The sequence below is a fragment of the Bicyclus anynana genome, chromosome 27 (assembly GCF_947172395.1).
Source record: "Bicyclus anynana chromosome 27, ilBicAnyn1.1, whole genome shotgun sequence".
Classification (NCBI taxonomy): domain Eukaryota; kingdom Metazoa; phylum Arthropoda; class Insecta; order Lepidoptera; family Nymphalidae; genus Bicyclus; species Bicyclus anynana.
In genome coordinates this window covers 1,657,822-1,683,548 of record NC_069109.1, presented here as the reverse complement: position 1 = coordinate 1,683,548, position 25,727 = coordinate 1,657,822, and the positions used below count along the sequence as shown (strand labels likewise).

General features: G+C 37.2%; 1 protein-coding gene across 4 annotated transcripts in view; it reads right to left on the bottom strand.

The window, feature by feature from the left end:
• Nucleotides 1-24,240, bottom strand: part of LOC112055519 (zinc finger protein ZFP2) — a 29,537-nt gene extending 5,297 nt beyond the window's left edge. For 2 of the 4 annotated variants that reach the window (XM_052890315.1, XM_052890316.1), the window contains exons 1-10: nucleotides 23,832-24,233; nucleotides 22,514-22,606; nucleotides 16,902-16,994; nucleotides 14,903-15,037; nucleotides 13,250-13,996; nucleotides 11,165-11,295; nucleotides 10,104-10,178; nucleotides 8,473-8,611; nucleotides 5,678-5,775; nucleotides 643-718 (exon numbers count right to left, since the gene is read on the bottom strand). In XM_052890315.1, the coding sequence (XP_052746275.1) occupies nucleotides 643-718; nucleotides 5,678-5,775; nucleotides 8,473-8,611; nucleotides 10,104-10,178; nucleotides 11,165-11,295; nucleotides 13,250-13,996; nucleotides 14,903-15,037; nucleotides 16,902-16,994; nucleotides 22,514-22,606; nucleotides 23,832-23,903 (1,659 nt within the window). In that variant the 5' untranslated portion in view covers nucleotides 23,904-24,233. Of the gene's footprint in view, nucleotides 1-642; nucleotides 719-5,677; nucleotides 5,776-8,472; nucleotides 8,612-10,103; nucleotides 10,179-11,164; nucleotides 11,296-13,249; nucleotides 13,997-14,902; nucleotides 15,038-16,901; nucleotides 16,995-18,218; nucleotides 18,330-18,557; nucleotides 18,673-22,513; nucleotides 22,607-23,831 lie in introns of those variants that run through there. The other 2 variants (XM_052890318.1, XM_052890317.1) reach the window with 2 other exon arrangements.
• Nucleotides 24,241-25,727: the final 1,487 nt, after the last annotated feature.

Sequence of the window (25,727 nt, the reverse complement as noted above, 5' to 3'; positions counted from 1 at the left end):
CAGGAAATAAAACTATAAGAAATTGTAATTTAATTGTTATCAAATGTAAATTGTAATACTGTATGACTTTTTCAAAAGAGCAACTGTTGAGTTTCTTGCCGGTATCTTCTCAGCAGAACCTGCCTTCCGAACCGGTGGTAGAATCTTTACAAATAGTCAACTGACGTGTCAAAAGTGCTTGTAAACTGAGCCTACTTGAAATAAATGATTTGATTGATTGATTGAACTACCAATAGATGGCGTTTTTAGAAAACTTTGAAACAATCCTTTATTGTACACTCCAAGTGTTGTGATGTACAGATTATCCTCTACAATCTCACAAACTTTACCTCTAAAATATTATTTTATTTTATTATATATTATGTATATTTTATATTTATACATGTAGTATATATAAATATAATATTTTTATTAATATTTGTTGCATTATCCCGCATTTAATTACATTAATTATTCCTTTATCCAAAGTTTGTCTGGTAGATATTGCTATAAGCAATAAGACCGCCTTTGCACATAATTGTTTTCTTTGTTATTTGTTTTGTGCAAAAAAGTATAAAAAAATAAAATAAATATAAATGATGCGCAACCCTTCGTGTACGAGTGCGACTCGCACTTGGCCAATTGTTACTTCTATCTACTCACCAGTTCGCATTCCACCGTCTGGACATCCTGCCTGTTGGTATTATACATTGTTTGTCGACTATTCCGTGTCAGCGCCCTGTGAACAACCCGGAGTATTATTTCATACCGTTTCATGTTTACCGTTTTTACACCATTCAATAAGACGAAAAGGTATTTTTACAGAGCACTTCAACCGACGAACACGATTACAACTATGAAACATCGATACTCGTATCGTATGCTTTTAAATATTTTTATTATTTAATTCTTAATCTCTCTCTTAATCTGGTCTCGAGCCGCCAGCATCCAGTGGCTCCCTGCAACCCGCTTGATGTCTTCGGTCCACCTAGTGGGGGGTCGACCAACACTATACTTTCCGGTGCGGGGTCGCCATTCCAGCACCTTGGGACCCCAACGTCTATCGGCTCTTTGAACTTTGTGCCCCGCCCATTGCTACTTCAGCTTCGCGACTCGTTGAGCTATGTCGGTGACTTTAGTTTGTGGCTTTGGAGGCTTTGGCCGTGGCTAGTTACCACCCACCAAACAAAAGACGCCGGCCAAGCGATTTAACGTTCCGGTACGATGTCGTGTAGAAACCGAAAGGGGTGTGGATTTTTATTAATAAACTAAACTAAACAAGGCTAAGGCTAAACAAATTAGCCCGCTTCCATCTTAGCTTGCATCATCACTTACCATCAGGTGAGATTGCAGTCAAGGGCTAACTTGTAAAGTGTAAAAAAAAATGCGTGCGTACTGTGAGCTCGTGTCTCCTCTCAGAATGAGAGGGGTTAGGCCCGCTGGCCCAATGCGGATTGGCCGACTTCACACACGCAGAGAATTAAGAAATTCTCTGGTATGCAGGTTTCCTCACGATGTTTTCCTTCACCGTTTGAGACACGTGATATTTAATTTAATTAAGAATTTAAATACAGAAATGTTTTTAATAATAGGATTTTTATATTATACAATTTTTCATTAAGAATCTTTCAATTAAGATTAGTTTGGGTCCCATCTAGGGTTTTGAAATTAATTCATCACCATATTGCTCTATCTCCTTCAAATATCAAAATAGAGAATTCAATTCAAAATCTGTCATTGTACAAATAAAAAGTGGATTAACTACACAAATAAATAGTATTAATTTCCCACATTTTATAACACCTATTTACCTCTTACACAACTTTCAGACACGATTTTCTTTAGGAAATCTAAACGTCTCTACAAACTACTATGTTGTTTATCTCCATACTTATGTTTTATGATTGGAATACTTATTATTTACCGAAATCCTACAATTATTACCTGTAGTACTTCAAAAGAAAATCAATTTACAGTATCAATTAAAATCAATTTTGACGGCCTCTTAGGTTTTCTTAATTCCAGGGGAGGCTTTGGCCGTGGTTAATTACCACCCTACCGACAAAGACGTACCGTATGTGTCATGTAGAAACCGAAAGGGGTGTGGATTTTCATCCTCCTTCTAACAAGTTAGCCCGCTTCCATCTTAGATTGCATCAGGTGAGATTGTAGTCAAGGGCTAATAACTTGTAAAGATTAAAAAAAACGAAATCCTACAAGTACTTCAAAACAAAATCAATTTACAGTATCAATACACAGTAAAACCCTGGCCACAGTAAACAACTAAACCGCATAGCTAAACATTTCAAAGTCTCAAACAGTTTATAATAGTACCGCGTTCTCTGCGCACGCGCGCGCCTCATTCACGGGAAACGAAATCGAATTCAAAATTTCAACGAATGAATTTTGAAAAATTACACTGAAATCTCAAGTTTAGTGAAAGAAAGATTTTATTTGGCAAAACACAAAAAAGGAAATCATGACACATAAAATACAAATAGAAAGATATTAAATATTACTACCAAATTTTTGTGAGTGCCCCAGCTATCTGAACTATAGTATGCGCGTTATCATCTGAGTCGTCCGGTCATAAAAGTCAAAAAAGATAGGAATGTGCAGCGCGCCTACCTGCGCACCCTAATTATCGATAAACGGCTACCTGCGCACGTGCTAATGATGAGTCAATAATGATTTGGACGATTCTGATTGGTCGGTTTCTAATGTAATTGCATTGCGTATTTTTTTTGCTATAAATGTGTTTACTGCAATTAAATAAATACATTCATGTGTTACTCGTTGCGCACTATGGATACTTTATTTTCTAACGTTGATCTGAAGAAATTACATGGCGATATTAGCCCTCAAGCTCGAACACTGATTCACAACGTATTCCTGTTTCTCAATGAATTGAAAAGTGATCCGAATAAAGTGGCTTCTCTAAATTTCAACAAACCACGTGAAATGGCCGCATTTGTTTGTGGTGTGAGCAGAGCGACAGTGGACCGAATCAAGACGGAAGTATCACAATCAGGCAGTACCTGTATACCAAGAACAAATTTTAAGAAACCACAAACCGTCACTAATATTGACGATTTTGATAAAAGTGTGTTGAAGCGAACTGTAGCTTCATTTTATGAGAATGGAGAGTATCCATCCGTGGCGAAAATTTTAGAAAAATTCCGTGAACAATTACCCGATTTTAAATGCGGCAACACTTCAATGAGAATACTACTGAAGGAGGTTGGGTTCCAGTATAAGAAAAATAGCGAAGGACGTAAATATTTAATGGAAAGAACTGATATTGTTTGTGCTAGAATGGACTTTTTAAGGAAATTGGATTTACTTAGAAGAACTAACGATCAGCGACCACGTTTCTATCTAGACGAAACATGGATTAATCAAAACCATGCAAGAAAGAGGATGTGGCTTGGAAGCAACGATGAAGGAGGTTTCAAGAATCAGCCTGTGGGAAAAGGCCAAAGATTAATAGTTTGCCATGCGGGTTCTGCAAGGACTGGCTTCGTTCCAGATGCGAAGCTAATATTTAAAGCGGTGAAATCAAAGGATGCTGATTACCACACAGAAATGGATGGCGAAACATATATGGCATGGTTTTCCGAATTCCTGAATCTACTTGAAGAGCCCTCAGTTATAATTGTCGATAACGCAAGCTATCATTCGATACAGTTGGAAAAGATACCCACAAGAAACACGAGGAAAGCTGAAATTCAAGAATGGTTGACAAAGAAAAAGATTCCATATTCCAGCAACGAAATTATTGAAGAATTAATAAGAAAAGTAAAAGCCAGTAACCCGCAGAAGGTCTACGCTTTAGACCATCTGGCAAATGAACGAGGTCATGAAGTAATAAGGCTCCCTCCATATCACTGTCAATATAACCCAATAGAATTAATTTGGGCACAAGTAAAGGGAGAAGTTGCGAAGAATAATAATACCTTCAAGATAGCAGATGTCGAAAATCACCTCCACCGAGCCATAGAAAATGTCACACGAGAAGACTGGGCCAAATGTGTTAGGCATGCCGAAGAACTTCAAAACAAAGATTTACAAAAAGCTCTAATTAGAGATCACGCGCCGCTTATAATAAATTTGGCAGAAGACGAAGATTCTGATGATGAAGACTCAGATGAAGATTAATTTTATTTAGTTAATAATTATATAATATGAAATATGTATTATATTAAATCAAATATTGTTAATTTTTTTAATTTTGTGAACAAGATACGATAATAAACTTTACTTATCGATAATATGTCTTTCATTGTTACACCCTTCACTAGACGGCTCCATAAGACCCATAAGTGCAAGCGAGATAGATATAGAGAAATGATTTATGGCCCTAAGACTCAGTTGTTAACGCGCGTACTATAGTTAGAAACTGTATCTCAGAAAGCTGGAACTTCCCTACTATATATACAATCCAATCCTATAAATATTATCATAAAATTATGCCCTTGTACGTTAGTGTTAGTGAAGTGTTAGTAAATAAAGAAAATATAGTGAGTCTGGATGTGGAAATTGTGTAATATTTAATCATTAAGCATTTTCGAGCTTTTCGCGTCTTTGTTTTAATATTTTTAATGTAAAAATAATTTAAATACATACTGTTTGGGCTCCTTATCAAAGTAATTGGTGAAACAGGTTGGATGGAAATGTTTTAAAACATGTTTTTTTTTAATGTTATATTATATTATTCTTTAGATAGAGGAGTGCTTGTAGGTATTTACTCCATTTTTTTCGCTTTACATAATGTTAATTTAAATAAGTTATTCTGCTTAAAGTTCTTTATGTTATTTAACTTGAAATTTAAGACATTAGGTTAATTTTTCTTGTATGAAAATATGAAAAACTGGCTTGATTGTGGTAGTAAAGTTATTAAAGTTATTTCTCAATTTCTAATATTATGAGGCAAAGTCCAACCATAAACAAACTGTTGTAAATTGTAAAATGTTGGCGGTAGGATGCGTGAGTAATATATAACGGTCTTATCAGAAATTTCCTGTTACATAAAGATTATAGGATATGTATAAATTATGTAAAATAAACAAAAGATTAAGATTACGTTATCTTAATCGTTGAGATTATCATTTCGGAAGCGTAGCGATACAAGTAGCGCGCCGCTAGAGAGGCACATGTCAGAAGTGAAACTTCTTTGGCGAACTAATTTATAAATCTCGTTTATATTTATACAAATCTAAAACTTTACATTTCCGAGACTAAGAGGAAGGGAAAAAGGAAGGAGGTTAGGAATTTAATTGTCATTAAAATATAAAAAGTGTTGAAAATTAATGTAAATTATAAATTTAATTTTTTCAATTTATTTCTTTAATATTTAATATTTTCTCTCTCTCGTTCAATCTCTCTCACTATATCTCTCTCCCACCTCTCACTCCATAGCACTGTGCGTGATACGACGTTCGCTCTGTCTCACTTTTTCTCTCAATCTTTCTCACTTGCTCGCTCCCTACTCTCACTCACTAGTTGCTTCATGCTACGTTCGCCCTGTCTTACTCTCTCTCAATCGGTCTCGATCGCTCTCTCTCTTTGCCACACTTCCGTTGCATACCGGCGTGACGTTACATCTGTAAAAATTTTACCCTCATGCGCCTAAAGAAGTTTCTCTTCAAAAAAAACTAGACAAGAAAGCCAAAACTTACATAGAATAGAACAAACTTACGGTCCGTGTATATTGTGAGACACTTCTAGATGTTGTTGGTACGCGGCGTGAGACGCAAAACGCAACTTGCAAAACTTGCACTGCGGGCCCGAGTCGTTCTGAAAAAACAAGTTTTTTGGGTTAAAAAAAAGTATTGAAACTATTTAAATAATAATCTATAATATAAAAATGAATCGCAAAATGTGTTGGTAAGCGAATAGCTCCACAACGCCTGGACCAATTTGACCAAATCTTTTTTTTAAATGTTCGTTGAAGTTCAAGGATGGTTTTTACGGCGAGAAAAATTAGAATTATTGCTGGAAAAACCCTAAAAATAGCCCTTTTCTTTTTCCCACACAAACGATTTGTAACTAAAACGTAGTCAATTTGAGCTTTATTGCTATGGTATAAAGTTCATATTAATTAAAATTAAAAAACGGGGTAGGGGTGGGGTAAGGTAGGGGTAGGGTAGGGGTAGAGTAGGGGTAGGGTAGGGTAGGGTAGGGTAGGGTAGGGTAGGGTAGAGTAGTGGTAGGGTAGGAGTAGGGTGGGGGTACGGTAGGGGTAGGGTAGGGTAGGTGTAGTTGAAAGTTTACACCGAGTATCACGCGGACGAAGTCGCGGGCGTCCGCTAGTAATAAATAAAAAAATCAGCCGAAGTCAAGCCATTTATTCAGCCAAAAACATAAAATGTTTAGGAGAAAACATGAGACTTAATACTAAGGCTTCGGCTGAATGGGGCGCTGCCTCAGCTCTATGCCACAGCTAAGTAACCGTAGTGCTGATTTTCAGGCATGACCCCAGGGTGAGCTCACGGACTGATCGGGAAAGCAAAAATAGATAAATATGTATTACTATGTATCCACATATAAATAAATAAATAATAAATAAAATCTTTATTGATCAAAAATAGATACAAAAAACCATAAGATTGCCTGTGGTCTCCACACTAGATTGATCTGTATTGTGGAGACCAGGTAGGATTTTCTAATGCTTTCCGTTGGACTAGGACTAATTACAAAAATTACAATAAATAGGACTACATTACAAAAAGAAACACATTACAAAAAAGAAAAGTAAAGTAAAACAGTAAGCAGAAACGTTAGATAGGTGTACACAATTATTTTAGCTTATTTCATATCTGTAATAAGTTCTCTTTCCAAGACAATGGAGAGTAGTTTACAAGTGTTCTGTTGTTAATACTTGACAAACAAGATTTTTAATTAGATAGGAGAGAAGGATAAACCTTAATATTATATGGAAATAAAAAAAAAAACCAAAAATAAAATAAGATCAATAAATAACTACAATACGGACAATAAAGAAAAAAATATTTAATTATAGCATAAGCCTAGGGAGCCTAATATACATAGCTGGGCATTAACTCGTTAATCCGTTAATCGTTAATTAACGAAGTTAACATTTTGATTAACGGATTAACTTTTAAGTTAACTTTTAAAAATGTTAACGGACCCGTTAACTTCCGTTAATGTGCAGAAGTCCGATAATCGTTGCTTACTATTTACCGCGCGACGTGATTAACAGGTTTAGACAAGTAAGAAATTATGAAAGATTTTTTTTCAAAGAAATCAACAAATTACTATATTTATGTTAAAATTATAGAAAAAATCAACTAAAAACAAATTATGGCACTTTTCCCCAGTGCTCACCTTTATTTTTGCAATGGGGATCTCAAACAATGATATAAAAATGAAATATTAACCAGTCATATTAACGGATTAACGATTAACGTTAACTTGCGTTAATTCTTCCGACATGTAACGCTTTAACGTTTAACGAAGCTAACCATTTTTGTAGCGGACTAACGATTAACGAAGTTAACTATTTGATTAACGGTGCCCAGCTATGCTAATATAGCATTATTTGCAGTTACTAAAGCATGTTGGAACCAATTTGGACAAAACTTCTGGTACTGTAGAAGGCAGGAAGAATAATAAAAAGATATTAATGGTTTTCGCTTTCAGATGCTTTAACTACACTTCAAGACTTCAAGGATAATATCTAATTCGGTAAAATATTTCGGCTTTTTTTTTATTCTCTCAAGTTAGCCCTTGACTACAATCTCACCTGATGGTAAGTGATGATGAAATCTAAGATGGAAGCGGGCTAACTTGTTATGGAGGATGGATGGAGGATGAAAATCCACACCCCTTTTGGTTTCTACACGGCATCGTACCGGAACGCTAAATCGCTTGGCGGTACGTCTTTGCCGGTAGCGTGGTAACTAGCCACGGCCGAAGCCTCCCACCAGCCAGACCTGGACAAATTAAGAAAATCTCAATCGGTCCAGCCGGGGATCGAACCCAGGACCTCCGTCTTGTAAATTCACCGCGCATACCACTGCGCCACGGAGGCCGTCAAAACTGTCAGTAAATATTAGTACGAAGTCGCCTTCCGCTAGTACTAGCGGACTTCGTCCGCGTGGAATTTAGTTTTTCACAAATTCCTCCGAAACCATGGATTTTTCTGGGATAAAAAGTAGCCTATGTGTTGATCCAGGCTATGATATATCTCAATACCAAATTTCAGCTAATTCGGTTCAGTAGTCGAGGCGTGAAAGAGTAACAAACATTCATATCATCAAAATCATCAGTTTTCGCAAATCTCGGGAAACCATGGATTTTTTCGGAATAAAAAGTAGCCTATGTGTTAATACAGAGTAAAATCCATTTCCATTCCAAATTTCACCTAAATTGCTTTAGTAGTAGGTACAACAAACATCCAAACATCCATACAAAATTTCGCGTTTATAATATTAGTAGTATTCTCACGGGAACGGGAACTAAGAGTCTCACCTGCACATCCTCGGAGCGATGCTTTCTAAGGAGGTGCATCCTCAGGCCGTATTCGTTGATGAAGGTGAACCCGCAGAGCGTGCAAACCGAATCCGATACGTGCGCAGTACGCAAGTGAGTCAGGTACGATGTTCTTTTGCTGTAATAGGGTAGTTGACTCGTATGAAAAGATAGTCCAAAATAGGCAACTAGTCTGCTGTACAAAACTAAGAAGAGACCGCAAGCGCCAATCACAAACCGATGCTTTGTAGCGAATGACGTCACAGTTTACGATTGGCGTTTGCGGTGACGTGGTAAAAATACAATTTTGTTTTATAAAATTATTATAATTACTTTCACAAATAAAAATGTGATTAGAGTTTCTAGGCATCTAAACTGCCTATTATCAACCCATATTCGGCTCACTGTGTAGCTCGAGTCTCCTCTATAGTCCACCACGCTGGCCCAATGCGGATTGGCAGACTTCACACACGCAGAGAATTAAGAAAATTCTCTGGTATGCAGGTTTCCTCACGATGTTTTCATCAGTGGATATGACCTCTGCCTCTCAGTCCGGAGGGTGTGGGTTCGAATCCGGTCCGAGGCATAACCCCTCTCATTCTGAGAGGAGACTCGAGCTCAGCAGTGAGCCGAATATGGGTTGATAATAGGCAGTTCAGATGCCTAGAAACTCTAATCACATTTTTATTTGTGAAAGTAATTATAATATTTTTATAAAACAAAATTGTATTTTTACCAAGTCACCGTGACGTCATTCGCTACAAGGCATCGGTTTGTGATTGGCGCTTGCGGTGACGTGATATATCACATCACTGCAAACGCCAATCACGCTGTTATTTCTATGAATGACGTCACTTGCTAATGTGTTGTTTCGGCGGCAAAAAATTTACGTAGATATTTTTCATTTATATTAAATTTTTTACTGGTTTTTATTGCCAAAAATTATTACATTACAATTACTTATAGTTTTCACTTCCTGTGTGAAGGTGGAAGCTGATCCAACGGCCTCCAAGCATCTTTATCATCTGTTTGCAACTACTAAGTGCCGCACAAATGCAGGTAAACGGTCACCAATAGTAAGAATGACACAGATATTAATAAAAATTAATAATAATAATGACACAGACGTATAATAAGCACTTCAAAAACATAGACATTTTTGCCAGTCGAGTAGGTACTTTTAAAAAGTTGGTCATCGGTACACTTAAAAGCGATTAATAATTTTGCTATTTATTTATATATTTTAATTTTTATTGTAATTGTGTCATTTCTTTTTTTGTTTTTTTTTTTATTTCATTATTTTCTTTTCTTTGTATAAAAGCACTTTGTTAGATAATTTAATTTGAAATCATTTTTATCAGCCCCATCTACATTTTGTATAATTACTTGTGGATAGAGATGTGGGTTGTGTATGTAAACTATTTGTTTTTAAATTTACTTTAAGTTTTGTAATATATATGTACACAACTGTTTTGGATCCCAAATAAATAAAATAAAATCATTGAGGAACTCATCGATGGTGTAGTAACCTCGACTAAGCAAATGTTTTCTAACACATTGCTTAAAGCTATAGAATCCATCATCACTCACCATCAGGTGAGATTGTAGTCAAGGGCTAACTTAGTACTAACCTGTACGTCTGTTCACAATGTTTACATTTATACGTGACACCGTCATGCCAACGCGCGTGTGTCCTCGCCGTCTGTCTGAAACATAACAATAATAAATGACACATATATAATATACTAGCTGACGCCGCGCGGTTTCACCCGCGTGGTTCCCGTTCCCGTAGGAATACGGGGATAATATTTAGCCTATAGCCTTCCTCGATAAATGGGCTATCTAACACAGAAAGAATCTTTCAAATTGGACCAGTAGTTACTGAGATTAGCGCGTTCAATCAAACAAACAAAAAACTATTTAGATTTATTGTATTGAGATATATTATAGCATGGATTAACACATAGGCTACTTTTTATCCCGGAAAAATCCATTTCCCGAGGGATTTGTGAAAAACTAAATTCCACGCGGACGAAGTCGCGGGCGTCAGCTAGTATTAGTATAGATTAATCCATGATCTGATCACAGAGTAAAGATGACCCAGAGTGAGTCTTTACAAGCAACGTGGTGAAGCCGGTGAAACCCATGAAAAACCCCAAACGTCACGCGTCTCCTTGGCGTCCGCATATACAAACTTTTTTCATAATTTGCATTTCAAAATTTAACACTAACAACTATTACGTAAATTAATGTAATAATCTATAATCTATCAATTATTTATATTATATTTATATTATAAAGCTGAAGAGTTTGTTTGAACGCGCTAATCTCAGGAACTACCGATTTGAAAAATACTTTCAGTGTTAGATAGCCCATTTATCGAGGAAGGCTATAGGCTATATATTATCCCTGTATTCCTACGGAAACGGAAACCACGCGGGTGAAACCGCGCGGGGTCTGCTAGTAATATTATAAAGCTAAAGAGTTTGTTTGAACGCGCTAATCTCAGGAACTACTGGTCCGATTTGAAAAATACTTTCAGTGTTAGATAGCCCATTTATCGAGGAAGGCTATAGGCTATATATTATCCCCGCATTCCTACGGGAACGGGAACCACGCGGGTGAAACCGCGCCGCGTCAGCTAGTAATAAAAAAAAGTGTTAAGACAGTAGTGCATGCAAAACAAACTTACACAGCCGTGGTGACGAAGTCACAGTCTCTGCAGTTGAATCTCATGTCGTGGACCTTGCTCTTGTGTTGCCGCATTTGAGTCTTTGTGTTGCAGTGTATGCCGCATACCTCGCATGCGATAGGACCGTATTTCTGGAAACAAAGTAATCTCAGACCAATAGGGATGATGACAGTTTTTGAAATCTATACTTAGTTTCCTTACACTAAATGTGACATTTTTTTGGAGTTTACTCCTTAAGAATCGATTTTTTATATATAAGGCGCCCGGTATGAGAAAAATCCGAGGGGTAAAACCAACTGAACTAACGAAAAAGTGTCACGTTTTTGGTGCGCACCTTTAGTGCGCAACTTTCTAATTTAGCTGTGAGTGTATTGAGACGTACATAGGGTATGCTGTATAGGCGACTATACCTATATATACTATATGTTATTGGGCTTGTTTGTTTAATGATTATATCATTGTAAGAGTAAAATATATAATGTGAAGTATATTATAAAGTCTATTAGTTATTTTACAATTCTATACATTTAGTCTTCTTTAACATAAGTATTACTAAAGCCCTACTCGATGTGCACTGTTTACCAACAAAAAAAAGTGTGTATGTTAAAAAAAACAAAAAGTTAGCTCGAAGCACGTCTCAATACTCGCGCCTTATAAGTGAAAGGTGCGCAACCGAGGTGCAGCAGGCCGCGGCGTGCGCACCCGCCTACAGCGTGCACATGGGTGCGATGTGCAAGTTGTTGGCGGCACAGCGCACGGTGAAAGGTGCGCAGAATAGGTTGCGCACAAAAAACGTAACGCATGTCATTTCATAACTTATTGGAGTTTACTCCTTAACAATCGATTTTTCATTTATACCCCTCGGTACGTTTTTTGTGCGCAACCTATTCTGCGCACCTTTCACCGTACGTAGCCGCCATAGCGTGCACATGCCTAGCGCGTCCGCACGCACGTGCACGCTGTTGGCGGGCGCGCACGCAGCGCTGCACCTCGGTTGCGCACCTTTCACTTTTCAGGCGTTGCTATTAAAAAGAGTAAACTCCATTCGTGCGACGGAGCTGACACACTTTTTTTTTAATAAATGAACTATAATCATAAACGCACAAATAACAAAGATATTAGTATTGGATAGAAGCAGGCGTTACTTTGCGGAAGTTCATCATGATTATATAATGATTTATTTGTTTTGCTATCATCCGCGAAAAGCCGACGAACAATTGCACGTTGTAGAGTCAACATCTCCTGAGGATGCTCCGGTTTCGGGGTGAAACGTACGTAGAGAGTATTTTGTCGGACCTGGGTGACGTTGTCGCATGGGTTCGCCGACTTTTCGCGGATTATAGCAAAATAAATAAATCATTATATAATAAAGATATTAGTAATTTTGTTTGAACGCACGTACAAATCTAACGACCATTACATTTTTTTTTTATTCTTTACAAGTTAGCCCTTGACTACAATCCCACCCGAAGGTAAGTGATGATGCAGTCTAAGATGGAAGCGGGTTAACTTGTTAGGAGGAGGATGAAAAATCCACACCCCTTTCGGCTTCTACACGGCATCGTACCGGAACGCTAAATCGCTTGGAGTACGTCTTTGGCGGTCTTTTGTAAATCCACCACGCGTACCACTGCGCCAAAAACATTACATTATCTACCACGTCATTAGTTCGTGCCATTTTGTATGGGGCGTTTTTCAGGGATCCGCGGCAGCGCCGCAAATCTTACCCTTTAAATCCCTGTAGCTCCGAAAGTAATGATCGTAGATACCCTGTTACTTTTACAAAATTGCTTTACTGTTAGCAAACTCTTAATTTATATACAATTTAAAAAACTGTCATCATCCCTATTAAGGGATTAAACAAGAAAAAATGTCCACTCACAGCATGGGCTCTTGCGTACTAAAATAAGATGTGCGTGCACGCCTTTGTGTAATGACATAATATTGTGCGTTGTTTAATATATAGGGGCCCATCTAATGATATATATCGATGGTACCGGAACCCCAAATCGGTTGGCGGTACATATTTGCCGGTAGGGTCATAGTCATAGCCAGACCTTGTACGGGGTAATTATAAATACTTACATCAGTGTGCTTCTCCATATGTCTGTCATACGAAGAGACACATGTAAATACTTTGTAGCACATCATACATTTGTAGACTGAGCTTTTGAAGTTATCTGCCTCTTTACGTCTTTGTATCATGGCCACTTGTTCTTCATGACTCAACTTGGTAACTTCAAAATATTTTAAGTAACACTGATTGTCAGCTTTTCCTGGTTTTTCGGGTGTTTTTTCATTATGTGTCCTCAACTTTTTCGGTTTCGGAGCAGCTTTTTCCTTTTTAATTGCCACTTTGCGTGTTTTCGTATTAGTTTTGTTGTCTATAACTGCTTTTATGTCGTTAGAATGGACAATTACCAGTTTATTGACACTGCATTTCTTGTTATCAACTTTACTATCGATTAAGCTACTATTTTTGATAACATTGTCAATTGCCACATCATTTTTATTGACTGTGATATTGTCAGATTTCTCATTTTGAAAGATTGTAAATCTGTCAATGTTGTCTGTATGTTCTGTTTTTATGTTATCATCGAGAAACTCTGAACCATTGTCTACATCATCTACTAGGAACTCTTCATCGCTATTAAAATCGTTTAAGGTTTTTATTTTTGATTTACTATCAAGTTCTAATTCAATTTTTATTTGTTCAAATTGATTATGTATTAAATATGAGTCACAGTGGTCTGGTTTGTATATTTTCCTGTCTATATTTGATGTTAGTTGATGTTTTGTTCGGTCAGTTGCTTTTATGTCTTCTGTTGTTATCTGAAATCAATGAAGTGGACTACTGATAGATAAGTTGAAGTTATATAAATACACTAGCTGACGCCGCGCGGTTCCACTCGCGTGGTTCCCGTACCAGTAGGAATACGGGAATAATATATAGCCTATAGCCTTCCTCGATAAATGGGCTATCTAACACTGAAAGAAATTTTAAAATCAGACCAGTAATTCCTGAGATTAGCGCGTTTAAAAAAACAAAGTCTTTAGCTTTTTAATATTAGTATAGATTATAATAATTTATTATGAAACATGGCTAAAATTCACATGATACAACGAATGCCTGACTACTATCGAACCCATACGGGGCCCTTAGTCATGAGCTGGATTCTTGGAATGCGGTACCCAGCCCAGTGGATATGACCTCTGCCTCCGATTCCGGAGGGTGTGGGTTCGAATCCGGTCCGGGGCATGCACCTCCAACTTTTCAGTTGTGTGCATTTTAAGAAATTAAATATAACGTGTCTCAAACGGTGAAGGAAAACATCGTGAGGAAACCTGCATACCAGAGAATTACCTTAATTCTCTGCGTGTGTGAAGTCTGCCAATCCGCATTGGGCCAGCGTGGTGGACTATTGGATTAACCCCTCTCATTCTGAGAGGAGACTCGAGCTCAGCAGTGAGCCGAATATGGGTTGATGACGAAACTATGGAGACGTGAAATGAGAGTATGAATTCATTATTTTCAGGGATCCGCGGCAGCGCCGCAAATCTGATCCTTTAAATCCCTGTAGCTCCGAAAGTAATGATCGCAGATACCCTGTTCCTTTTACAAAATTGCTTTACTATTAGCATACTCTTAATTTATATACAATTTAAAAAACTGTCATCATCCCTATTGTCTAATTATGTACCGCTTATGAACTACAATTACTTGTTAATGAAACTTACCACTGCTTTCTTTTCAAATAGATCCAACAGTAGATTGTAACTCCTTAAACTCTTGTCTCTGAATCTGTCACAGTTTATTAACCTCTGTGCACATTCTGTACAACATTTTGGGGCACAGTTCATGTTGCAAAGTAACTGAAAAGTAAATGCATAGATTTGTATAAACATTAAATTATCCAAAAGACAAGTGGGGCCAAATTGACTACCAGTTTTTTTTTTTCAGACTTACAGGCAATGGCTCAAAACATATTAAACATTGGCTCAAAAGTTAAAGAAAAGAGGTGGAAATAAAAGAATCAAATGAAGGGGTTTTCATCATAGAATATCTTAGCATTCCATGGATTTACCATGCTGGCAGATGCCAGGTCCATCGCGTGCTAGAAGAGAGAAAAACACCGAGCAAAGTCCAGAACTTGTGACTACAGCATGTAGGGTTCCTCTTCTCTTCTTCTTCTTCTTTCCTGGGCCTTTTCCGCACTTGGCCATTTAGCATGTAGGGTTAAGAAATTCCTTGAAAATCGATCAACACTCCCCGTTCTCTGCTCGTGTTGTTCTCCCTACCTATCCAAATTTGGTAAGATCCTATTAGAGCAGCTTTGGATACTCGTTCTAATATAGAACTAGCTGCACTTCTAGAGAGGCCAAGGTCTTTAAGCAAGTTATAGAGAGATTTTGCTGGTAATCCTCTCACACCTACTTCTACGGTGTACAGACTAACTACATAGCCATTTACAAACAAACTGTATATACAAACTCTGATTAAAGACTTTTATTTTTTTACCATTAATTTTTTTTATTTCCCCTTTTTTTTTAATTTTTAACAATGTTATACATAAAATACAGAAAACACTATTAAAAACTTATTAAAAAAAAATTCAACCCTCCCGCTGAGGCACATTTGAGTGCCCAAGCAACTTGCTTGATTTTGATTTTGATCCAACAGTTAAGCGAAAGCTTCTTAAGGTGTTGGTCGAAGCTTTTCGCTATAAGACCATTGACTGAAACAACTATCGGAACAATAATAGTTGACTCAACATTCCACATGGCGGTAATCTCGTGAGCAAGGTCCAAGTATTAAAGATGACTTTTATTATTATTATTAAATTATATAGTGGTAATGATTATATAAATGGTAAAAAAGCTTGGTGTTGAACTGCACTATATGACTGTGTACTTACTTCTAGATAAGTTCGTAAAATGGTAAACAAAAATAAATGAACCAAGACCAAGGTGCTTTTGGAACCCTCGTAACTTTAATTTTAAGTTTTCAACTGTACTTATCACCATTAAAACATGACCTGACTTGACGTTTTTAAAGTGCTTGTAAACTAAGTCTAATTGAAATAAATTAATTTTGATTTATTTTATTTCATCATGATTTTGTCAACAGGAAGAAAAAGCACAATACAAACACAGCCAGATCTATGTTCTTAATGAAAAATAGCTATCAGTATTTATCACTAGCCGACGCTGTGTTGTTTCACCAGCATGGTTCCCATTGCCATAGAAATATTGGGATAATATATAGCCTTTACCCTCCTCGATAAATGGGCTATCTAACACTGAAAGAATTTTTCAAATCGGACCAGTAGTTCCTGAGATTAGCGCGTTCGAACTTTTTAATATTAGTATAGATTAGATAGAGAGTCGTGATAGCCCAGTGGATATGACCTCTGCCTCCGACTCCGAAGGGTGTGGGTTCGAATCCGGTACGGGGCATGCACTTCTAACTTTTCAGTTGAGTGCATTTTAAAAAATTAAATATCACGTGTCTCAAACGGTGAAGGAAAACATCGTGAGGAAACCTGCACACCAGAGAATTTCTTAATTCTCTGCGTGTGTTAAGTCTGCCAATCCACATAGGGCCAGCGTGTGACTATTGGCCTAACCCCTCTCATTCTGAGAGGAGACTCGAGCTCAGCAGTGACCCGTATATGAGTTGAAAACGTATAGATTAAATAGATAAGTACAGATTAGTATAGATTTAAAAGTAACTTACAGATTTATCAGTCAAGTTGTGGTACGCATCTGCCAGACCATATTTGCTCAGAGGGTACAATTTACAATCTGTGACCAAGCATACCACGCAGAACTGCGGACAACAAACATTATATCAGTAAACATTTTACTGAAGTAAGAAAGAAAGTGAAGCGGTACTTCCACCACACACCAGAACAGCTTCTATTGTTATTTATTTATTTATTATTAATTAGCACGGATAAATCCAGTTACACTAATTAAAAAAAATGTACATAAAAAATTAAAAAGAACAGAACACCACAGTAAAAATAGACAAAAATAAGAAAAATCAAACAAAAAACTAAATATATTCAATGTAATAACATTAAGCTGTAAATATTATATGTGTTAACAATATTAATTTTGTGTTCTTTCAGAAATGTGACTAACATCCACACTAACAAAAAAAAAAAAAATCCGCTATTTATAGTGTCAAAATTAAGCTGATTAATAATCAATTCTTGATTCCCAGCTTACACCGATCAACCTCTAAAAGTGTGTCTTCCTTACCACGCGACATTGGCGAAGTAAATTGTACCCAGTTGGTACAGCAGCAAGCCATAAAATCAAAAATTGAATTGAACCCAAATTTGACGAAAGTACCCAGTCGCAGGTATAGAATGTCTGTTAATTCTATATCTCAAAAAAAAAACTTCACCATAGCTTAGCATGTTCGTTCGTAACATTCCCGATGATCCGTGCAGGCCGTGTAGCGATCAATGAAAAACCCACAACTGATGCACCTCACTTCCCCACACGCACAATTTCACACCCACGCAGTCTTCCCTCCCGTCGCCCGCATATCATGGTAATGTCATCAACCAGCTTGCCAAGCTATAGCTCAAGGGGAATAGGGATATTGGTCATATTTACAGGATATCATCATCATCAGCATTGTCAGCCGAAGGACGTCCACTGCTGGGCCTCTTGCATGGACTTCCAAACACAACGGTCTCGAGCCGCCAGCATCCAGCGGCTCAGCGGCTCCCTGCAACCCGCTCGATGTCTTCGGTCCACTTAGTGGGAGATCAACCAACACTGCGTTTTCGGTGCGGGGTCACCATTTTAGCAACTTGGGACCCCAACGTCCATTGGCTCTTCGAACTATGTGGCCTGCCCACTACCCCTTCAGCAGTTCAGCTTCGCGACTCGCTGAGCTGTATCAGTGACTTTAGTTTGTCTGTGGATCTCCTCATTTCTAATTCGATCACGCAGACAAACCCCAAGCATAGCTCGCTCCATCGCATCCATTTACACAATATAACAAAATTATTAAACATAAACTGGAGACACTTACATGTGCTGTCGATACAGGCTGACTTGTTTCTACTCTCGTTCCTAAATCACTGATTGTGTTGCTAAACTCCATAATTATGAACGTTTTCTATGCTGAGAGAATGCACGTAAGCTGATTTATAGATAGTAAAGCCCTAAACTAAAGTTTGAGACAGTATTCCTTGCATGAAAGCTTCAGGACTGCAGGGCACAAAACACTATATATAATACTCCTAACGGCTGCAGGGCTTGTAGCAAATCGTAAATCTTTGTTCAGGACTATGTTATAAATTAAAATTAAATATTGTTTAATAACTTTAACTTTAAACAATAGTAAAATCATTAGTTCAGCGAAGCGAACCTTAAGACTTCGGGACTATATTAAAATTAATTAAAATTTAAATATTTAAATAATAAATATCGTGCTACTTCAGCAGCGATGCGCAAACCACAGATCACTATAGAGTATAGACTAGAAAGCGCAAACGTCAAATCAATCACAGATCACTATAGACCACAGACCACAAATGAAGACGCCATAGAGTACATTGAATATAGGGCTATGCTGAATGCTATAGACGTCAAATCAGAATCACAGAGCAGAGAGAGTACAATAAAATCATAGAGTAGAATGTAATAAAAATAAAATACTGAAACGTCTAATGAACCAGCTGGCATAATCTGTGGTGAGGTGGTAATGATTAATTTAATTTTCACTTTTCAGTCTGTGCTTTTACGTAATAATAGTAAAATAAGGCCTATAAGGACTTGTATCCAAGGCCGTAAAATAAATTAAAAAAAAAAAAAAAAAAATTAGTAAAATAAAATGATGTACTGTAGTAAATAAAATATATATATAAAATAAAGTTATTTTAAAATAAAACATCTACTTTTAAGGACTGTTAATGTTAAATCTTGTGTCAAAGTGTTAAATAAACCGTACAAATCACTTAACAAAAAACAAAAAAACACCCCCCTTCTCTGCTCGTGTTGTTCTCCCTGCCTATCCAATTTTAGTAGGTACCTATTAGAGCAGCTTTGGATACTCGTTCTAATATAGAACTAGCTGCACTTCTAGAGAGGCCAAGGTCTTTAAGCAAGTTATAGAGAGATTTTGCTGGTAATCCTCTCGCACCTACTTCTACGGCGTACAGACTAACTACATAGCCATTTACAAACAAAATGTAAATACAAACTCTGAATGAAGGCTTTTATTACTCTCTCATTTATTTATTACTTCTTTTTTTTTTAATTTTTAACAATATAAGTATAAAATACAAAATATTATTAAAAATTTATAAAAAAAATTCAACCCTCCCGCTGCGGGACATTTGAGTGCCCAAGCAACCGGGCTCCAGAGTGAGGAACCTCCTCAAAATACGCGCCGTCTCAAGAATCACTGCCTTCTGTATCCGACTCTTGATCCAACAGTTAAGCGAAAGCTTCTTAAGGTGTTGGTCGAAGCTTTTCGCTATAAGACCATTGACTGAAACAACTATCGGAACAATAATAGTTGACTCAACATTCCACATGGCGGTAATCTCGTGAGCAAGGTCCAAGTATTAAAGATGACTTTTATTATTATTATTATTATATAGTGGTAATCTATACTTCTATACTAATATTATAAAGAGGTAAAGTTTGTAAGTTTGTAAGTTTGTAAGTTTGTAACAATTTTTTGAAATGGGGTAATCTTCGGAACTACTGGACCGATTTTAAAAATTCTTTCACCAGTAGAATGCTACGTTATCGGGGAGTGCTATAGGCTATATTTTATATTTCTATCATATATAACTACTGAGATATCGCGGGTTTTCTCTTACAGGTCAGACCGAAAAACTTACTTATTCGCATGCGCTGCCTCAACCATTGCGTATAACTGAAATAAATGTATGGAGGCTTTTTGAACCTTTAAAAGTTCTACAAAAAAGTCCGCGACACCATATATCTATCTTTTATATTTTAGCAGATATAGTACCTTTAGTACTTTAATAAATTATTTAAATTTTAAACTAAGGTTTACGTCATTATTTACACAACTAACTTAAATCCTTATCAAAATAAATGATTTAATAATCACAAGGATATTATAGAGATAAGATTTGCCCTTTACAGTATGTTAATTAGTTATATAGTTTCGGAGATAATACAAAATTTCTGAAAGTCGCAGAAATGCCGCTATATGACGCCCCGCGGTTTCAATTACGTGGTTCCCGTTCCCGTATGAATATGAGGACCAAACATAGCCTATGACACTCGCAAATAATGTAGCTTTCTATTGGTAAAAGGATTTTCCAAATCGGTCCAGTAGATCCAGAGATTACCCCCGACAACCACACAAACTTTACCTCTTTATAGTATTAGCATAGAAGTCGCTTGGGAAATTATAGTCTTTTGGTCATAGCACCACGCACAAAAGGCTGGACCAATTTTGCTGAGGGTAGGGATAGGATAGAGGTAGGGAAGTTGTAGGATAGAGGTAGGGTAGGGGTAATTTAGGGAAAGTGTAGGGTAGGGTAGGGTAGGGTACGGATAAGGTAGGGGTAGTGTAGGGTAGGGGCAAGGTAGAGGTAGGGGAAGGATATGGAACGTATAGGGTAGGGTAGGGTGGGGGTAGGGTACGGGTAGGGTAGGGGTAGGGTACGGGTAGGGTAGGGGTAGGATACGGGTAGGGTAGGGTTAGGGTAGGGATAAGGTAGGGGTAGGGAAGGGTTAGGGTTAGTGGTAGGGTAGGAGTAAGGTAGGGGTAGGGTAGGGGTAGATTAGGGGTAGGGTAGGATAGGGTATGGATAGGTTACGGGTAGGGTTAGGGTAGGGTAAGGTGGGGGGAGGGAAGGGATAGCGTTAGCGGTAGGGTAGGAGTAAGGTAGGGGTAGGGTAGGGTAGGGTAGGGTTGGGTAGGTTTACGAGCAGGGTAAGGTAGAGGTAGAGAAGTTTACATCAATTTTTACGCGGACGAAGTCGCGGGCGTCCGCTAGTGATTATATAAATGGTAAAAAAGCTCGGTGTTGAACTGCACTATATGACTGTGTACTTAGTTCTGGATAAGTTCGTAAAATGGTAAACAAAAATAAATGAACCAAGACCAAGGTGCTTTTGGAACCCTTGTAACTTTAATTTAAAGTTTTCGATTGTACTTATCACCATTAAAACATGACCTAACTTGACTAAGTCTAATTGAAATAAATTAATTTTGATTTATTTTATTTCATCATGATTTTGTCAAGAGGAAGGTGGGAGGCTTCGGCCGTGGCTAGTTACCACCCTACCGACAAAGACGTACCGCCAAGCGATTTAGCGTTCCGGTACGATGTCATGTAGAAACCGAAAGGAGTGTGGATTTTCATCCTCCTCCTAACAAGTTAGCCCGCTTCTATCTTGGACTGCATCATCATTTACCTTCAGGTGGGAGTGTAGTCAAGGGCTAACTTGTCAAGAATAAAAAAAAAAAAAAAGAAAAGCACAATACAAACACAGCCAGATCTATGTTCTTAATGAAAAATAGCTATCAGTATTTATCACTAGCTGACGCCGTGTGGTTTCACCAGCATGGTTCCCATTATATAATAAGCTTTATTTTCCCATTTAACTTAACAATACTTAACAATATCTTAAAACTATTCTAACTAATCTATATATTTATCTAAATAGTTAATTTATGTACTAGTTAATAATGGGCCCCTTCGGGTATAAGCCTCCTCCATCTTTTTCCAATTGTCCCTTTCTTTTGTGAGCTCCATCCAACCTTGGCCAGCCACTGCGGTAATGTCATCTACCCACCTTCCTATAGGCCTTCCTACCTTCCTTTTACCAAGTGGACCTTTCCAGTAGGTAATTTTCTTAGTCCACCGTTTGTCCTTTAGCCTGCCAAGGTGGCCTGCCCATCTCCACTTAAGTCTTTGTGCATGGTCCATAGTTCCCATTGCCATAGAAATATTGGGATAATATATAGCCTATAGCCCTCCTCGATAAATGGGCTATCTAACACTGAAAGAATTTTTCAAATCGGACCAGTAGTTCCTAAGATTAGCGTGTTCTAACAAACTCTTCAGCTTTTTAATATTAGTATAGATAGAGAGTCGTGATAGCCCAGTGGATATGACCTCTGCCTCCGACTCCGGAGGGTGTGGGTTCGAATCCGGTACGGGACACGCACTTCCAACTTTTCAGTTGTGTGCATTTTAAGAAATTAAATATCACTTGTCTCAAACGGTCTCTGCCAATCCGCATTGGGCCAGCGTGGTGGACTATTAGCCTAACCTAATAAATAGATTAGATAGATAAGTACAGATTAGTATAGATTTAAAAGTAACTTACAGATTTATCAGTCAACTTGTGGTACGCCTCTGCCAGACCGTATTTGCTCAGAGGGTACAATTTACAATCTGTGACCAAGCATACCACGCAGAACTGCGGACAACAAACATTATATCAGTAAACATTTTACTGAAGTAAGAAAGAAAGTGAAGCGGTACTTCCACCACACACCAGAACAGCTTCTATTGTTATTTATTTATTTATTATTAATTAGCACGGATAAATCCAGTTACACTAATTAAAAAAAATGTACATAAAAAATTAAAAAGAACAGAACACCACAGTAAAAATAGACAAAAATAAGAAAAATCAAACAAAAAACTAAATATATTCAATGTAATAACATTAAGCTGTAAATATTATATGTGTTAACAATATTAATTTTGTGTTCTTTCAGAAATGTGACTAACATCCACACTAACAAAAAAAAAAAAAATCCGCTATTTATAGTGTCAAAATTAAGCTGAATAATAATCAATTCTTGATTCCCAGCTTACACCGATCAACCTCTAAAAGTGTGTCTTCCTTACCCACGCGACATTGGCGAATTAAATTGTACCCAGTTGGTACAGCAGCAAGCCATAAAATCAAAAATTGAATTGAACCCAAATTTGACGAAAGTACCCAGTCGCAGGTATAGAATGTCTGTTAATTCTATATCTCAAAAAAAAAACTTCACCATAGCTTAGCATGTTCGTTCGTAACATTCCCGATGATCCGTGCAGGCCGTGTAGCGATCAATGAAAAACCCACAACTGATGCACCTCACTTCCCCACACGCACAATTTCACACCCACGCAGTCTTCCCTCCCGTCGCCCGCATATCATGGTAATGTCATCAACCAGCTTGCCAAGCTATAGCTCAAGGGGAATAGGGATATTGGTCATATTTACAGGATATCATCATCATCAGCATTGTCAGCCGAAGGACGTCCACTGCTGGGCCTCTTGCATGGACTTCCAAACACAACGGTCTCGAGCCGCCAGCATCCAGCGGCTCAGCGGCTCCCTGCAACCCGCTCGATGTCTTCGGTCCACTTAGTGGGAGATCAACCAACACTGCGTTTTCGGTGCGGGGTCACCATTTTAGCAACTTGGGACCCCAACGTCCATTGGCTCTTCGAACTATGTGGCCTGCCCACTACCCCTTCAGCAGTTCAGCTTCGCGACTCGCTGAGCTGTATCAGTGACTTTAGTTCGTCTGTGGATCTCCTCATTTCTAATTCGATCACGCAGACAAACCCCAAGCATAGCTCGCTCCATCGCATCCATTTACACAATATAACAAAATTATTAAACATAAACTGGAGACACTTACATGTGCTGTCGATACAGGCTGACTTGTTTCTACTCTCGTTCCTAAATCACTGATTGTGTTGCTAAACTCCATAATTATGAACGTTTTCTATGCTGAGAGAATGCACGTAAGCTGATTTATAGATAGTAAAGCCCTAAACTAAAGTTTGAGACAGTATTCCTTGCATGAAAGCTTCAGGACTGCAGGGCACAAAACACTATATATAATACTCCTAACGGCTGCAGGGCTTGTAGCAAATCGTAAATCTTTGTTCAGGACTATGTTATAAATTAAAATTAAATATTGTTTAATAACTTTAACTTTAAACAATAGTAAAATCATTAGTTCAGCGAAGCGAACCTTAAGACTTCGGGACTATATTAAAATTAATTAAAATTTAAATATTTAAATAATAAATATCGTGCTACTTCAGCAGCGATGCGCAAACCACCAGGCCCTCCCAACCGTAGAATAAAAAATGAGAATCCTCCATCCTTTACTAACAAAAGAGAGAGATATCTCCATCCTTCTCCTTGTTATGGGCTGTAGTAGGTGGTGGCCATGCCTATCTCTTTCACCTGTACACTTAAATAAACTTGCACACTGTTACAATTCTAAGTATCGAAGAACTGATGTGATTGGTCAAATTTACACAAAGAAAAATAATAGCTTTTATGAATGAAAGAGAAATGTGTTTATACCACGTGTGTAACATTGTTTTGAATTTGTTGCCTCGTGCCTGCGCCGCCATTGTAATTTTACTGCGAAAGCTCAGAATACAGAAAACCACCAGAAGGAGTGATAGCGCAAAGAAGTGAAGCCATTTAAACTACACATTTTACGATTACTCACTCTGTGTTTGTCGTGTTGTTTGACGTGCTATACAGGTGACAAATTTAATTAAATTAAGCCGTCTTGTGCTATTCCTTCGTGTAAAAATGCCGTTGGTAAAAAAAAGAAACTGAATAGGATCACATTTCACGTGTAAGTAGCACAAATAAATATTCTTATGTTAAAATAATGAATAATTTTTACGTGAATTTAGTTGTCATAGAAACCGATGACTTCATTTCAAGTGTTGCCAATGTAATTGTTTTGATTTTCCCTACTTTTAATTTCAATTCAAGGATTTATTATTTATGTAAAATATTAATCAACTAAATAGGTAGGCATAGGTTCCGGCAATTAAGTTGAAATAAAATTGTGGTAATCAGCGCAGATAAAGTGTAGTGTGTAAAGTGTAAAATAATCTTAAAGCTTTAAAATTTTACAAATAACAATGGCGTGCTATATTATAATAAGTTCGTTCGTTCTTGTCTGTTTGTGTGTTTGTTTGCACATTTGTTTGTTTTCGTGTGTTTGTTTGTGTACCTACTTGTTTGCTTGTTTGTTTGAGCAAGAGGATTAAATAAAATATTTTTATCTTCAAAACACATTCTTAAAAGATATTAAACCAATTAAATGGCCTTATTTATACTTAAATTTTAAAAGACATAAAAATTAGAGAAATAAGACGAGATAATAATAACTGTGCACGCGATTGAAATACATATTTATAATAATAATATTATATAATTATATGGAATATATAAAATTATTATTGTAAATATGTATTTCTTTTGATTGTTAGTTGATAAGTTTTATAATAACCGTCTTATTATATCTATTATTTATTTGTCCTTGTCTTAAATTTTTTAGAGTTTATTTTCTTGCTGACTCTTAGCAATCACTAGAAAACCGGTCCCACTGTTTTTATTATTTACCATACAAGTTAACATTTAATGTGATGAACTGTACACTTATTGTTTTCCTTTTAACATTATAAATTTTTACCACAAAATAGGGAAAAATTTAACAGCCTCATGTACTAGCAACATTACGCGGGTGAGAATTGCGACGAGTGCAGGCTGTTGTGTA